This window comes from Capra hircus, chromosome 9, assembly GCF_001704415.2.
Source record: "Capra hircus breed San Clemente chromosome 9, ASM170441v1, whole genome shotgun sequence".
Classification (NCBI taxonomy): domain Eukaryota; kingdom Metazoa; phylum Chordata; class Mammalia; order Artiodactyla; family Bovidae; genus Capra; species Capra hircus.
This window is the reverse complement of record NC_030816.1, coordinates 27,989,243-28,003,875: the sequence shown is the minus strand read 5'-3', so window position 1 is coordinate 28,003,875 and position 14,633 is coordinate 27,989,243. Positions and strand designations below refer to the sequence as shown.

At 43.7% G+C, this 14,633-nt stretch overlaps 1 protein-coding gene across 4 annotated transcripts; it reads right to left on the bottom strand.

Moving 5' to 3' along the window:
- ZBTB24 (zinc finger and BTB domain containing 24) lies at positions 2,900–14,423 on the bottom strand. 4 transcript variants are annotated; one of them, XM_018053079.1, is made up of 7 exons: positions 14,291–14,423; positions 12,643–13,629; positions 9,890–10,057; positions 9,102–9,185; positions 8,347–8,430; positions 7,667–7,748; positions 2,900–6,153 (listed from the first exon to the last, which is right to left on the bottom strand). In XM_018053079.1, exons 2-7 carry the CDS (start codon positions 13,598–13,600, stop codon positions 5,433–5,435), a joined length of 2,097 nt encoding a protein of 698 aa, XP_017908568.1. In that variant the 5' UTR covers positions 13,601–13,629; positions 14,291–14,423; the 3' UTR covers positions 2,900–5,432. The 4 variants fall into 4 exon arrangements, 1 of the variants encoding a protein (XP_017908568.1); XR_001918531.1 differs by having other exon boundaries at positions 5,570–6,153; positions 8,347–8,510; XR_001918532.1 differs by lacking the exons at positions 2,900–6,153; positions 7,667–7,748 and having other exon boundaries at positions 8,348–8,430; positions 9,102–9,180.

The window sequence follows — 14,633 nt, the reverse complement described above, 5'->3', positions numbered from 1 at the left end:
TCTGAGGTTATGGATATTTCTCCCGGCAATCTTGATTCTAGCTTGTGTTTCTTCCAGCCCAGCGTTTCTCATGATGTACTCTCCAAAGAAGTTAAATAAGCAGGGTGACAATATACAGTCTTGACGCACTCCTTTTCCTATTTGGAACCAGTCTGTTGTTCCATGTCCAGTTCTAACTGCTGCTTCCTGACCTGCATACAGATTTCTCAAGAGGCAGGTTAGGTGGTCTGGTATTCCCATCTCTTGAAGAATTTTCCACAGTTTATTGTGATCCACACAGTCAAAGGCTTTGGCATAGTCAATAAAGCAGAAATAGATGTTTTTCTGGAACTCTCTTGCTTTTTCGATGATCCAGCAGATGTTAGCAATTTGATCTCTGGTTCCTCTGCCTTTTCTAAAATCAGCTGGAACATCAGGAAGTTCACGATTCACGTATTGCTGAAGCCTGGCTTGGAGAATTTTGAGCATTACTTTACTAGCGTGTGAGATGAGTGCAATTGTGCGGTAGTTTGGGCATTCTTTGGCATTGCCTTTCTTTGGGATTGGAATGAAAACTGACCTTTCCCAGTGCTGTGGCCACTGCTGAGTTTTATTCATGCATTTAGCAAGGTGCTATGCTTGAAAAGCTCTTCTTAAAGTAGTGAAAGTGTTAGTCACTCAGTCATGTCCAACTCTTGGACAGGCTTCTCTGTCCATGGAATTCTCCAGGCAAGAATACTAGAGTAGGTAGCCATTCCCTTGTCCAGGAGATCTTCCCACCCAGGGATTGAACCCAGGTCTCCTGCATTGCAGGCAGATTCTTTACTGTCTGAGCCACCAGGGAAGCCCAAAAGCTCTCCTGCTGCTAAGTCGCTTCAGTCGTGTCCGACTCTGTGTGACTCCATAGACGGCAGCCCTCCAGGCTCTCCCGTCCCTGGGATTCTCCAGGCAAGAACACTGGAGTGGGGTGCCATTTCCTTCTCCAGTGCGTGAAAGTGAAGTCACTCAGTTGTGTCCAACTCTTAGCCACCCCATGGACTGCAGCCTACCAGGCTCCTCCATCCCTGGGATTTTCCAGGCAAGAGTACTGGAGTGGGGTGCCACTGCCTTCTCCAAAGCTCTCCTAGTGTGGTACATTTCCAGTGACAATGATGATATGTATACATATTCTAGTCAACTCATGTGTTTGTTGTTTAACTAAGTGTAAAGAATTTGAAAGCAAGATAAACTATCGCAGTGACATTCCAGCTTCTTTTAGAGGTCATTCCGTTATACCTGCTATTTACAAAAGGCAAAGGGAATTTATTTTGGTGGTGGGGGAGGAGCGGGTAAGTCCTCCAGATCTACTCTTTACAAAAGCAGGACAAAGTATTTTCTTTAAATTCCTGAGAACTTAAGCTTATTTTAGTTTGGAAACTAAGGATGAACACTTACCTTAATACTTATAAGGTTAGCAAAAATAAGCAAATCTGCCTTAAATACAAAATAGCCTCAGTCAGAAGTTTGAAAAAAGGGCCCACTTACAGAAGTTCATATTAGTTAATTTTCACTTTAGTAGAAACTTCTATTCAATTGGCAAACTGCAATTAAGATTTGAAGCTTAACAGTAGTAAAATACTAACATGAGTATTATTAATATGGTCGTTACTGCATTCTGTAGGAGAGAGACTAACTTACTATTACTGTTTTATGAAAAAGCTTTTGATTGGATGCTAAAATTTCATAAACAGATCCTCTAGTCAATAAAGTTCTACTACATGAAGCAGATCATATGCAAAGAGAAACCCAGCTTAATGTTTCAAAGGCTGATGGTATTAAACCCATCTGGTACGAATAGCCAGCCCTGTGCCCCAGTTCCAGTTCTGCCACTTACTGTGTGACCTTGGGCAATGGGTGTCATCTGTCGGTGCCTCAGTGTTCTCATCTGTAAAATAGGCGTAATAATATAGAAATGTCATGACAATTAAGTAAAATAAGATTGTGCTTCAAATGGGTTATGGGTGTGTCCGACACTACTCCCCTTCTCACTCCAGATGCCAGGTATTACTAACGCCCATACATCAAAATATGACTATTTGGAGATACTGCCTTTAATGCAGTAACCAGGGTAAAATGTGGTCACCAGGGTAAGCCGTAATCCGATATGAGTAGTGTCCTTATAAGGAGATTAGGATAAAAACACGGAGAGGAAGAGCATGTGAAGACACAAGGAGGAAAAGATGGCAAGGAGGCCTCAGAAGACACCAGTCCTCACCAGTCCAACACCTTCATACTAGACTTGCAGCCTCCGGAACTGTGAGAAAATAAATTTGTCATTTAGGCCACTCAGTTTGTGGTATTTGTTATAGCAGCCCTACCTAGCAAACTAATATGCCAATCATGGCCGGAGATGCCTGGAGTCCTCTAACTGAAGGGTACCATATGAGACCTTCTGTGCACCCTGTTATAGAAAAGGTTTCAGAGGTCGTAAGATATAGACCTGAAACACCTGGCTTTGCTCAAGGCCTACAGTAAAGATTCAACAAGGCAGATATTGTTATTACTCCAGCTTATGAAAACCTAGGTGTAAGCATCTATAATGAGACTCTCATATCCCTCAGCATCATGTGACCAGTTGCTCACATTCACAGCACAAGAACCAGATGCAGAAAAATACATAGATGAGAGACAGAAAGAGGAGTTTCAAGAAACACACAGGCCAAGCTCAAGGACAGCTCATTTTGATGGCAAGAGCTCAAGTCTTCCCAAGGCTAGCCTTCTACTGAGAGAAAACCAAAGATTTCATCTGCAAAAGTGGTAAGGTCGTTTCAGCAGTCTGGAAGCATAATTTTCTGCTATAGTTCTATAGTTCCCCTGATTGGGGAACTAAGATCCTGTGTGCCCACACCTGGGCTGACAAAATAAAGCAAACAATGAAACCTTAAAATTAAGGATTTAATTCAAAGGGACAGAATGTGTATTTAGGACATAGAAGAGAGACTTGATTTATAAAGCTTTCCTTTTCTCACTTCCCTTTGACAGCTGGTCAAATAACCCAGAATCTTCCAAAAGAGATTTTTATTGCTGAGCCCAGCTCTCATGCTAGAGACGGGTAACATGTGCTCCAGGAGCCACGAGCTAACATGTGGCTACCAAGCGCTCACAATGCAGCTACTGTGACTGAGGAACTAGGTTTTATTTTTAATTAATTCTAATACAAATTTTAAAACACACTTGTTTCAGTTATTGGGGAAAAACCTGTATCTGTAACCTAGGTATGTAAACCTAGGTTTTCAACTGTAAACTGTATGAACCCTAAAAAAAGTGTCATGAACATTAGCATCCAAACTGAGTGTGCAGTCCCCATATAAAATACACACCAGATTTTGAAGACATAGTATGAAAAAAAGAATTTGTCAAGTATGATTACATTTTAATATTTCATATTTACATGCTGCAAAGCTTGGCACATGTTAAGATTAAATAAGCGATTTTATTAAAATTAATCTCATCTTTCATGTTTTTAATGTGGCTACTAGAAAATTTTAAATTATACATGTGGCTCACACTACGTTTCTCTTAGAGTACAGGCAGACTGTCATAAAGCTAGTTAAACTTCACTTTGAAATAGTCATATGATCATGATCATACTTCCTGAATAATTAATAATTATCCAGCTACCCAGAATGAGTAGTTAAACATTTATCTGCTTTAATATCACATATCTCCAGGAAAAAAAGATGTGGGCCAGTAGGCTTTGAAAAGCTGGTAAAGACAATGCATTTTAACAATAAGGTTAAGGTAAATAGTTTAAATGACTAAGTCAAGAATCTGAAATGATATTTAGGACATAACTGTATTTATAAAAATTGTCTCCAGTCAGGCCTGATTTAGCATAATTTGGCTGATACATATAAGATAAATCATTGAAGAATTTTTTGAATTACATACAATAAAACAACTATAGTTTGGTAGACATGTTAGAAAAATACTTTCATCTTCTCTCAACCTGAACAATTCTAAATTTTTTCCAAAAACTTATTTGACTCGGGTGGAAATCAAAGATCTCTAAACCAAAGAAGTGACTGATGTGAAGATCCTGTTAATTTTAGTGGCGATTACTGCTGCTCTCAATCAACACTGTTAATTAACATACACTACTGCTGCTGCTGCTGCTAAGTCGCTTCAGTCCTGTCTGACTCTGTGTGACCCCACAGACAGCAGCCCACCAGGCTCCTCCGTGCCCACCTTCTTTTCTCAATAACCTGCTATCAGTTTACTTGAGAGAAAGTGGTCAAAGTACTCAATAAAATAGGCTGGGCTGGAAAACTTGACAAAAACATAATTTAACCTTCTGACGATTATTTGAAATCACACTATTATAGACAATGCTGGCTTACTAAGACGCTGAGGCTCAAAAGTATTTTTAAAATTAGGAGAATTTACTTTAAAAAATTGTGTGTCTATTTTGTGAGATTTAACCTACTTTGTGATAAAAATAGGTTATAATAAGTTCCTATCAAAAAACTTACCAGACACAATACACAGATCAACATTTTTAGAGATCAATTAGAATCCAGTATATTTAACACAAATTACACTGAATTTTACACTCCAGGCTAATTAAGAAAGAATTTATCTTCATCATAGAGATTAATATCAATGCTGACAAAAAGTTCAGAATTTGGGGTGAACATCTTGTCCAATTTCACACCTTAATTACACTTTTAAATTTCCAACAACCTGCTTTTAAAAACCATGTCAATCTATGCTTTTCAGAAAAGCTGAATTCAGAATTTAAAAAACGATCCTATCCTTTTGGCTTTCCTCCTTTGTAAATTTCAAGTTAAAATAGACACTTAGTTTCTATGTCTTTGAATCTATCTTAAACATGATATGATGAGCCCACTGTACATGCAAAGATTAAATTTTGAGAAGTTACTCTATCTTAGGGGATTGGAAGTTATTAAAAGGACAGAGTCCCCAAAGTCATAATCTGTTACATTCAGCCCCAACTTGTAGTAGCAACTGTGTTGCCTAAGACAAATAAGGACGGGGAACCAACCATTTTACCCAATTCAACATATGATTTCATTTGTTCTAAAAAATCAAATATAACTAGAAAGATCAGCAAGACGGTTATCTATGGCTGTGAATAGTTAATACTCACTTAGAAAAAGTCTAACACAACGCCCTCAAAGAAAAGTTACCCAAGTCTTTAAGAGATGTAGTAAATGAAAACCACTCGTCAATACTGAAATGTTAAGTCCAAAACAACATTAGATATAAAACATGATACACACATCCTGCTCCTCGGATGGAAAGCATTAAGCTATCGGCTAGCTTAGCAAGCTACTGCTTCTCTGTAAGAATCCATAAGTGAGCATGGCAGAAAGCCTAACTTCAAGCACACAGGCTGGTCACAGTGGGCTGACGGAGAAGAGACCAACGGAGCAGCCGAGCCTGTGAACAGGTCAGCTCTGCTCCTGGCTCAGCGACGTGGGCTGGGGCACATGGTGGGTGGCTGGCGGCGGAGCCGGCTCCTGCGTCAGCTGCAGGTGCTGAGCCGGATCTGAAGCGCTCGCTAAATGGAGCTCCCCTGTTTGCTCCTGATGGGCGTGCAGATGTTCCAAAGTCTCCTTGGAGAGTGTGATGACGTGCACTGGCTCGGTCTGTGAGGGCTCCATCTGGCTTTCAATCATATTGAGGCTCTGGATGTGTTCTGTTTGCTCCTGTTGAGCTGAAAGAATTAAGTTCTGCAGTTGCTCTGGCTGCTGTGTGAGCAGGGTGAGGTTTGCAGTCTGGTCTGCCGTCATGTTCGGGGAACTCTCTGCAGTGACGATGCTGATTCCTTGGCTAGGACCTGGCATGAAATTGATGTTATGTACGGAATCGGTTACGAGAAGCTGAATTTCCTGCTCTCCGGAGGCAGAGAGTTGATAGGGCTGTAGCTGAAGAATATTCCTGACCTCTTCAGCATTATTATTGCCAGAAATACTGCTGGCATCAGACGGATGTTTCTCTTTGCTGTGGATTTTCAAGTGAGCCTTTAAGTTGTCTAACCGAGCAAACTGTAAGTTACACTCAGGGCAGGTGAAAGGCTTTTTGCCGGTGTGTAGAATGCAGTGTCTCCTCTTGGCACTCGAGTCAGAGAAGGATTTGCCACACACGGCACAGGAATATGGCTTTTCTCCTCTGCAAGAAAATGTACATTTTATTTTTAAAACAGACTTCACTACTTCCTGACTATTTAGGGAGAAGCAGTCCAGAGGAGAGGAAAATTAACCTGACTTGGAGACTTAAGTCATTGGTTCTCTTGCTAACTTAAAGACTTGGAGCAAGTATCACACCTGCCAAGGGCTTCAGTTTCTAGTCTTAAGGAAAAAAAAATGGGGGAGGGGAAGGATGTCTAAGGATGGGGCTGCGGGGCTGAGTCAGATGTGATAAAATTTTATGGTCATAGTGCGTACTTCAGATAAGAAGGTAAATATTAATACATGTCACCAAAGTTCTTTTTTTGTTTTTAGTTCTCACAGCCAATTTTTAGATTCTAGATGCCAAGCAAGTATATATATGATTGATTTCAACATTAAAAATATGCTGCTGCTAAGTCGCTTCAGTCATGTCTGACTCTGTGCGACCCCATAGATGGCAGCCCACCAGGCTCCCCGTCACTGGGATTCAGGCAAGAACACTGGAGTGGGTTACCATGGCCTTCTCCAATGCATGAAAGTGAAAAGTGAAAGTGAAGTCGCTCAGTCGTGCCCGACTTACTACAGCCTACCAGGCTCCTCTGTCCATGGGATTTTCTAGGCAAGAGTACTGGAGTGGGGTGCCATTGCCTTCTCCAATTAAAAATATGAGCAGCCCCTAAATATTTGTGTTAGAGGAACTACTAAATCAATTCTGGAAACAAGTTATGTGAACAAAAAAATTTATTCAGAAAATATTAAGTTAAATTTAATTTAGTTTTAGGGGCTTCCTTGGTGGTCCAGTGGTTAACAATTCGCCTTGCAATGCAGGGAACGTGGGTTCAATCCCTGGTCCGTGAAGATCCCACAAGCCTCAGAGCAACCAAATCCCTGCTGCTAGAGAGTAGCTCCTGCTTGCCAAAACTAGAGAAAAGCCTTCACACAGCAACAAAGATCCAACACAGCCAAAAATAAATAAATATATATATATATATATATATATATATATTTTTAAATTTAGCTTTGATTGAAGATTTACGTTTTGGATCATCCCCCAAGGCCAAAATCAAAATTCAACAAATGACATCAATAACTCAAACTTTTGCTGGTCAGAATCAGTTTTCCTAATTTTGCCTGCATGAGGAATTTCTTAAAGCAAAATAATAAGCTGCCCAGGAATTTCTCCTAGAGTAATAATTTTGGGGAAAGCACTACACAGGCTGGGACTTCCCTATAGCTCAGATGGTAAAGAACCAGCCTGCAATGCAGGAGACCCACGTTCAATCCTTGGGTCAGGAAGATCCCCTGGAGAAGGAAATGGCAACCCACTCCAGTATTCTTGCCTGGAGAATCCCATGGACAGAGGAGCCTGGTGGTCTATAGGCCTTGGGAGGTCACAAAGAGTCAGACATGACCGAGTGACTAACACACACACTATATCGGTAATGGATGTCACCCTGCTGAATGCCAGGGCTGGATGAGAACTCCACGGGAGAAAAGTATGAGGGAAACTTTACCGATGGATCCTGATGTGGGTCTGAAGAGAACTCTTTGCCGTGAAAGATTTGCCACAGATTTCACATGTAAATGGCTTCTCACCTAAAAAAATAGGAAAACGTTTGTTTTATTCTAGATAAAACAAAAAGCAAAAACCACCCCTACAGTTTCACAATATAAAAAAGAACAAAGGCAATACCACTTGAACCCTCAATAAGTGTGAGTGACTAAATGCAGCACTTAGCAAGCACCTACTGTGTACCTGAGCACTGTGTCCTAAGTGTCAAGGACACAGAATAAGAGTAAGGTGTGGTTCTTTCCCTCAAACATGTAAACACCGAAGCAAGGAGGTGAGCAATTCTGTGGAGGAAACATTTGCTCCTGTATAGTCCACCATTGGGTAACTTACAGAAAAACCCAAATGGACTTTTTCGGCCAACTCAATTTTCTGCAGTATGAAGTGAGGTTTCACTTATGAATAGTGCTCAGTAAGTACGTTTCATCTTGCTAACCTACACAGATGTGATTTCCCCACAGGATAGTGTGACATAGGATAGTGGGCTTTCAAAGTAGTCTACTTATAAAGTTCCCACACAATCCACAATATGCACAGCGTGAGGAAGGGATTCTGAATATTTCAGTTCTTGCTCTCCTGAAAACACGAAATACACTAGAAAGAAAGGGTGAGATGGACTTTTACCCGTGTGTGTTCGCAGATGTTTCTTTAGCTGAGACACATCCATGAATTTGCGGTGGCAGTCGTTGCATTCCGGTAATGAGTGGCCTTGTCGCAACAATAAAAAAAGTGTCAGTGCATATATGCTGTCCCTGCATTTCTTCAGTCATTTGTGTTAAAGCACTTCCCTGAAAAATAATCACTTTAAATATGGTACTTTAATACAACAACAATTTTAAAATTAATTTTGGTAACAGTTAATATTTTCCTATGCATCTCAATTCACTGCTTCCCAAACAAAGGTGGGATCCTTCCCATCTCCCTAAGTGTAAATCCCCTTTTTCCCTCAAAGCACTGGTGCGACTGTGGTCAACTGATCTCAAATGATGCTCCCAATCTCCTCTTCATTTTTCATCAGTTGGCAGGAAAGAAAGAAAAGGCCAATGGGTAGGGCCAGGCTGGAGAAAGCCTGGACTGACGGCTATGGGGTGGTGACACCTCTGTCCAGACACAACTAACAACCAATCAACTGGCGCCCTCTTAGCCAAGTGGCGCCCTGAATGGTACCAATTCTGTAGCGTTTCTGTGTGTGGCACAGAAACTGTAGTATAAAAATTCAATATAAATTGCAAGGTGGTAAGAGTAACCCAAGGACACCGAATTTAGACTGCTTCCCTAAAAACTCACTTATCTTTTACAACATGAACCTATTGATTCAGAAACAATTTGTATTTGCGTTTCTCCCCCACCAACCCAAATTTTCTCTCACTTTATTGTACCTGTATGAACTCGGTAATGGCTCTTTAGTTGTCTTTTCTGGCTGAAATATTTTCCACACTGATCACAGGTAAAAGACTTCTGTCCTGCCAAATAAAAAACAAAACACGCAAAAAACTATAAAGAACTAGAATGCTCACTAATAAAGTAATTAAGGATCACAGTGGGCCCAGGTCCCCATTTTCTACAAGTAACACAAGTGACTTGTCTACAAACCCAAATGTCTTCAGAGTCATCAATGTGCGAAGGCACGTAAGGCAATAGGGAGTGGTAGAGACTAGGGCAGTGCTAAAGAATTCAAGTTCCCCCCAACACTGTCCAAAGTAAAATAATTCTGAAGTCTGGTGTTTAAACACATTCTGATTATACACTCAACTTTCAGCAGCCAGTTTATAAATGCTAGTTTAAGGCTCAAGGCTGGGCAGAACTCTAAACTACACTCTGAAAGTGAAAGTTAAGTTGCTCAGTTGTGTCCGACTCTTTGCGACCCCATGGCCTCAGTCCACCAGGCTCCTCCGTCCATGGGATTCTCCAGGCAAGAATACTGGAGTGGGTTGCCATTTCCTTCTCCAGGGGATCTTCCCGACCCAGGGATCGAACCCAGGTCTCCCGCATTGCAGGCAGACGCTTTAACCTCTGAGCCACCACTCTGAGAGATACACAATTCTGTCTTTAAATGAACCCACATGGGGAATGGCCCGAGACTGAGAAAAGGCCATTTAGAGCATGATAATGCCCACCCCGGGAGCAAGCACCCAGTGGCACCAGGCTCCCGAGCGCAGGCCCGTACCTGAGTGCAGGCTCATGTGCTCCAGCAGCGAGTGCTTGGTGGTGAGAGCCTTGCTGCACACCGTGCAGGTGTATGGCCGCTCGCCTGTGTGCATCCGGGTGTGGACCTGCAGGGAGTGCTTCTGGGCAAAGCCTTTTCCACACTCATTACATTTGAAAGGTCGCTCCCCTGGAAGAAGAGCCCCAGAAACATGGTGTGAGCAAGAATCTGCACATCTCTTTGTTCCCTCCCAAATGAAAATCACAATTAGCAAGAGAGACAACATCAGCAATAACATTTTGCAAGTGGGAGCAGACAAGTGTGACACCAGTGGCGAGGAGCACGGATACACAACCTAACTGAAGACAGCCTTCGCGAGGTCAGGAGCTGGTGGCATCTGTTATCTCTGAAAATGGGGGTGAGGAAGAAATAAATGACAGTCTGTTTCAAAGGGAGTTAGGTCCCCCAACCCCCACCCCCACCCCCACACACAGATCCAGTCTCCATGCAACCAGGAGACTGGCCTTCTCCCCAGTGGAAGATGGAGACTGTTCTTGAAGAGCGTAAATCAGACAAAGGATCTCCAGACTAGAGGTCTCTGGGTTAGAGGTCACCCAGAGCAGTGGAATAGGACTACCATGGGGACAAGAAGTCAGAGTTTACACCTGGGATGATGAGACTACCCCCAAAACTTTTGCCTCCTCCTGCACCGGACACTGGCAGCCAGGCCTACGACTCCAGGTGGTTGCTGGAGCTTCTTTTCCTGGAATACAAAGGGCCTGCAGTAGAAGAACTGAGGACCTGATGCCAGGTATCAGCCAGGATGTCTACAGGCCCTCTCCACACCTGCAGAGCTGCAAGTAGCTATGAGCAGACCATTCTTGCATATAATTAAATGAGTTAAAAAAAAAAAAAAAAAAAAAAACCACCAGACACAGTAGAAATAGATAACAAAACAGAGAAGAGAAAAAGCAACCTGCAGAAAACAGACACTTCCCAGAGTAAAGAAAACATTTAAAAATAACAAATAAGTAAAAGTTATTAAGAGGCTCATAGAAGCAAGACGTTATACTGTGAAACAAAAAGAGGATTCTACTTAAAAACAAACAAAGAATTTCGAAGAGTTCCCAGAAGTACAAAAAAAAAAGTAGAAAAATAAAAGTTGAAAGATAAAGTAGAAATGTCCCAGAAAGTAGAGCAAAAAGTAATGGAAAACAGGAGAGAAAAGATAAAGTTAGACGATGAGTCCAGGAGATTCAACAACCAAATAGGAGGAGTTCCAGAGACAGCAAGGATTACGTTCAGGAAATTTTTCTGGAACTAAAAGATGAGTTTCCATACTGTATGGATCTACTGGTATCCACTCAAATGGGAGAAGAGCCCCACACTAAAGTGATTCAATGTATAACTGCAGGACACCTTGAGGGAAAGGGAAGAGCCTACAGGTTGTTTTCCTTAAAATCTTATAGAACTATTTAACTCTTTAGCCTCTGACACAGACAAGCAAATATTTCTTAAGTGTCTATTTTGCTCAAAGAACCAGCTTCAGGGTTCTCAGGCTTTTTGTGCTTAAAATCTTCAGGGCGCTTTTAAAAACACCACCGCTCAATAAAACCAGAAGCTCTGGGGCTGGGACCCAGGCCCTAGTGGTGTTAGAAGCTCCCTGGGAGACTGTCGTTCTGTCCGTGGGGACCCTAGCCTGTCTTTCCCCCTGCCCGTCAGGGAGGGTGAGGAAGGCAGGGGTTGGGTGTGGCCTCTGGCCCCGACCTTCGGTCTCCTGTCCCCCGCCTTGGGGCATCAGTGGGGCCAGGTTGAGAACCACAGTGCTGGATGCTGCTGGGTCTTAAGGCAGCAGGTTGCTTGATGACAAGAAGTCTCAAGTACCAGACTCTATACTTAATGCTTACAACTAGGCTGAAGGGTATATAACTACTGCCTGATCAAAAGCAGACTGAGGTAGGTACTTAAGAGACAGCTCAAAGGAGGAAGGGATTTCTGCCTAGGGCTGCACTGTCCAACATAGTGGCTATTAAAATATTCAGATCCTTAGTCACAGTCCCCACATGTCAAGCACTCAAAATACACCTGGGGCTACTGCTACTGCTAAGTCACTTCAGTCGTGTCCAACTCTGTGCGACCCCATAGATGGCAGCCCACCAGGCTCCCCCATCCCTGGGATTCTCCAGGCAAGAACACTGGAGTGGGTTGCCGTTTCCTTCTCCAATGCATGAAAGTGAGAGGTCACCAAAAACAACAGCACAGATATAGAACATTTCCATCCTCACAAAAGGGTCTATTGGGCAGCCTTGGGCTAGAGGGATCAAAAAGCAAACAACATTTATAGACAGATGGCTGAGTGAGAGAACTGTCCAGACATATCCGAGCAAAAACACAACTGTGGTCAACATGAGAGAGCTTCAAGAATCATAAAGCAGGTTAATTTTGGCTAGCGCTTGATTCTTGAACATTCAAGCCTTGAAGCAACAACTTCAGGTAAGAAGAGAGGTTCTGGAATCAGGTTCCTTGTGTTCACATCCCACCTCTGTCACTACATGGATGCCCTGGGCAAGTACTTTAAGCTTTCTACAACCTAGTCTCTTCAACTGTACAACTGGGATAACGTTTCGTATTTCACCAGACAGTCTGGAGAATTCAATGCAGTAACACATACTTTGTTACAATGCCCATCATATAGATGTTGCACAATAAATGAAAGCTGTTATTACTGTTACTTCTCCAAAACACATTCCAATAAGCTGCAAAAGCATAATTACCTGTGTGGCTTCTCTGGTGGATTGCTAAAAAGTGATTGTACTTAAAAACTTTGCCGCAGTCTTTACAACGGGCCTCAGGCCCACCGGGGCGCTTTCTCCGTCCACAGACCCTCTTGGCTGAACCCTGGTCATCTTCATCCCCTACAAGTTTGTAATCTTTCAGTTTGACAGACCTCCGAATCCTCCGCTTGCTGCACCGACTCTGGCTGTCCTGCCCAGAGTCCTGGGTCTTGGGATCACAGTTCTCATCTTTCTCAACTGGCATCTCCTCCCCTCTAGCTGGCTCACAAGTCGGCTCAGATTCTTCCAGTTCTTTTGCTGGAATCTGTTCATTCAGTACACCACTGTCTCCCTCTTTAACCACAAAGTTCTGTCTGTTTTGAACAGAATTGTTCACTCTCAGTTGTATTTCTTCCTCTGCTGCCAGTTCTGACTTTCCTTCCTGTAAACTGTTGACTTTCCTTGGTCTTCCCCGTTTTCGCTTTGGATGATCACTTTTCTTATTAGAAATAACCACCACTGGAGCACCAGCTGTGTTCAAAGTCGGTGGCTTTGGGGAACTATGATTATTTTGAAAGTCCGTGTACGCCTTTACCAGGTCATAGACTTTTAAGAACTGGGCCGTAGCCAGGATCTGTTCTGTACTTTTCTCACTGGCCTGGAGACAGCCAGTGTAGATAAATTCTAGTAGGATACCAAATGTGTCCGCAACCATGCCTTCTAGCATATAAATGGACTGGCCAATCTCCCCCTCTTCAGCAAACATCATTGAGAAGTATTCACTACTGGCAGCAAGCAAGGCTTTGTGGGCCCGGAAATGCACATTCTCCACGATTAAAGTAATGTCACAGAGAAAGCCTTTCTTTCTCTGATCCTCAAAACTGGCCAGGACAGTGTCACTGTGTGTGTCTGAGTGTACAACCAGCTGCCCAGAAGGCTCTGATGATGTTTCTGCCATTTTCTTTAGAAGCTCAAGAAGGATTAAGCCTGAAATGAGAAAGTAATGTTTAAAAGGGAGACATTCTCTAGCAAGATTAATCCCAGCCCAAAGGAACTATTCACTTTTGTTGGCTATTTTTTTTTACCACTTTTAAAAGATTATGTAAAAACTTTGGGGTTCTTATTCCTATTGTACCATTATCCAGCTGGGGTGAACTTCCGACGTCCACGTGACCTCTCGGGGTCTGTTTTCTGGTCTGTAAAATGAAGGAATTGGGATCTACTATCTCTAAAGTCCTTCACTGCGCTAACTTTCCACAGTTGCACAAACACGAGAATGAAAACTACGGTGCCTCGATTTCACATATTAGGAGCCATTTTGTCTGTGAAACAAAAATGGAAAGGGAGAAGAAAACGTACAGGTACGATGTAAATTTGGAGGTGGCTGCAATGGACAATAACGTAAGGCGCATTGGCCCTCACTTTGGAAAGGCGGCACAGACTGCCCAGCCTGGCGGACCACCGCGCGCGGCGCAAGGCGCCTAGCTGGCGATTCCCCGGAGCCCACCCAGCGGGGAGCCGGCCGCGAGGGAGGCCCCCCACCTCCAAGCCTGGACCCCTGGGGACCGACCGGGGAGCGGCGGCTGGAGAGGAGTCGATACGCGCACGGGTGCAGCGCCCACCGACAAAGGGTTGGTGGCGGACCTACCTATCTGGACGCCCGGCAGGGTCCGGATCGCCGCCCGCCCCCCTGGCTGCCTGGCGGGCACGCCAGCGCCGGGCCCGCCCAGGCTCCCTGCTCCGCCCGGCCAGCAGCTGGCGTCCCTGCGCCGCCGCCGTAGTCGCAGCCAACCCGGAAGCTCCGGCGCGGGACTCTGCTGCGCGCATGCCGGACCACGTGATCCAAGGAGGTGCCAGGGGGCGGGGCGGGGCGGGGCCTGCTATCCCTGGAGGCGCTGCAGGGACAGTCCCGGCAGGGCATGCGTCTGGTGTGAGTGCGGATCAACGGGCGGTAATGGTGTCGTCACTCTGCAATTAGGGAAGTTTTATAT

What these genes read in the sequence shown, in the direction of transcription:
- ZBTB24 (XM_018053079.1), bottom strand. Translation starts at nt 13,600, where the DNA reads ATGGCAGAAACATCATCAGAGCCTTCTGGGCAGCTGGTTGTACACTCA. An exon ending in CCATTACCGAGTTCATACAG is followed by an intron (nt 8,431 to 9,101) that starts GTACAATAAAGT and finishes TGTTGCGACAAG; the next exon opens with GCCACTCATTACCGGAATGC. An exon ending in ACCCACATCAGGATCCATCG is followed by an intron (nt 6,154 to 7,666) that starts GTAAAGTTTCCC and finishes ATTTTCTTGCAG; the next exon opens with AGGAGAAAAGCCATATTCCT.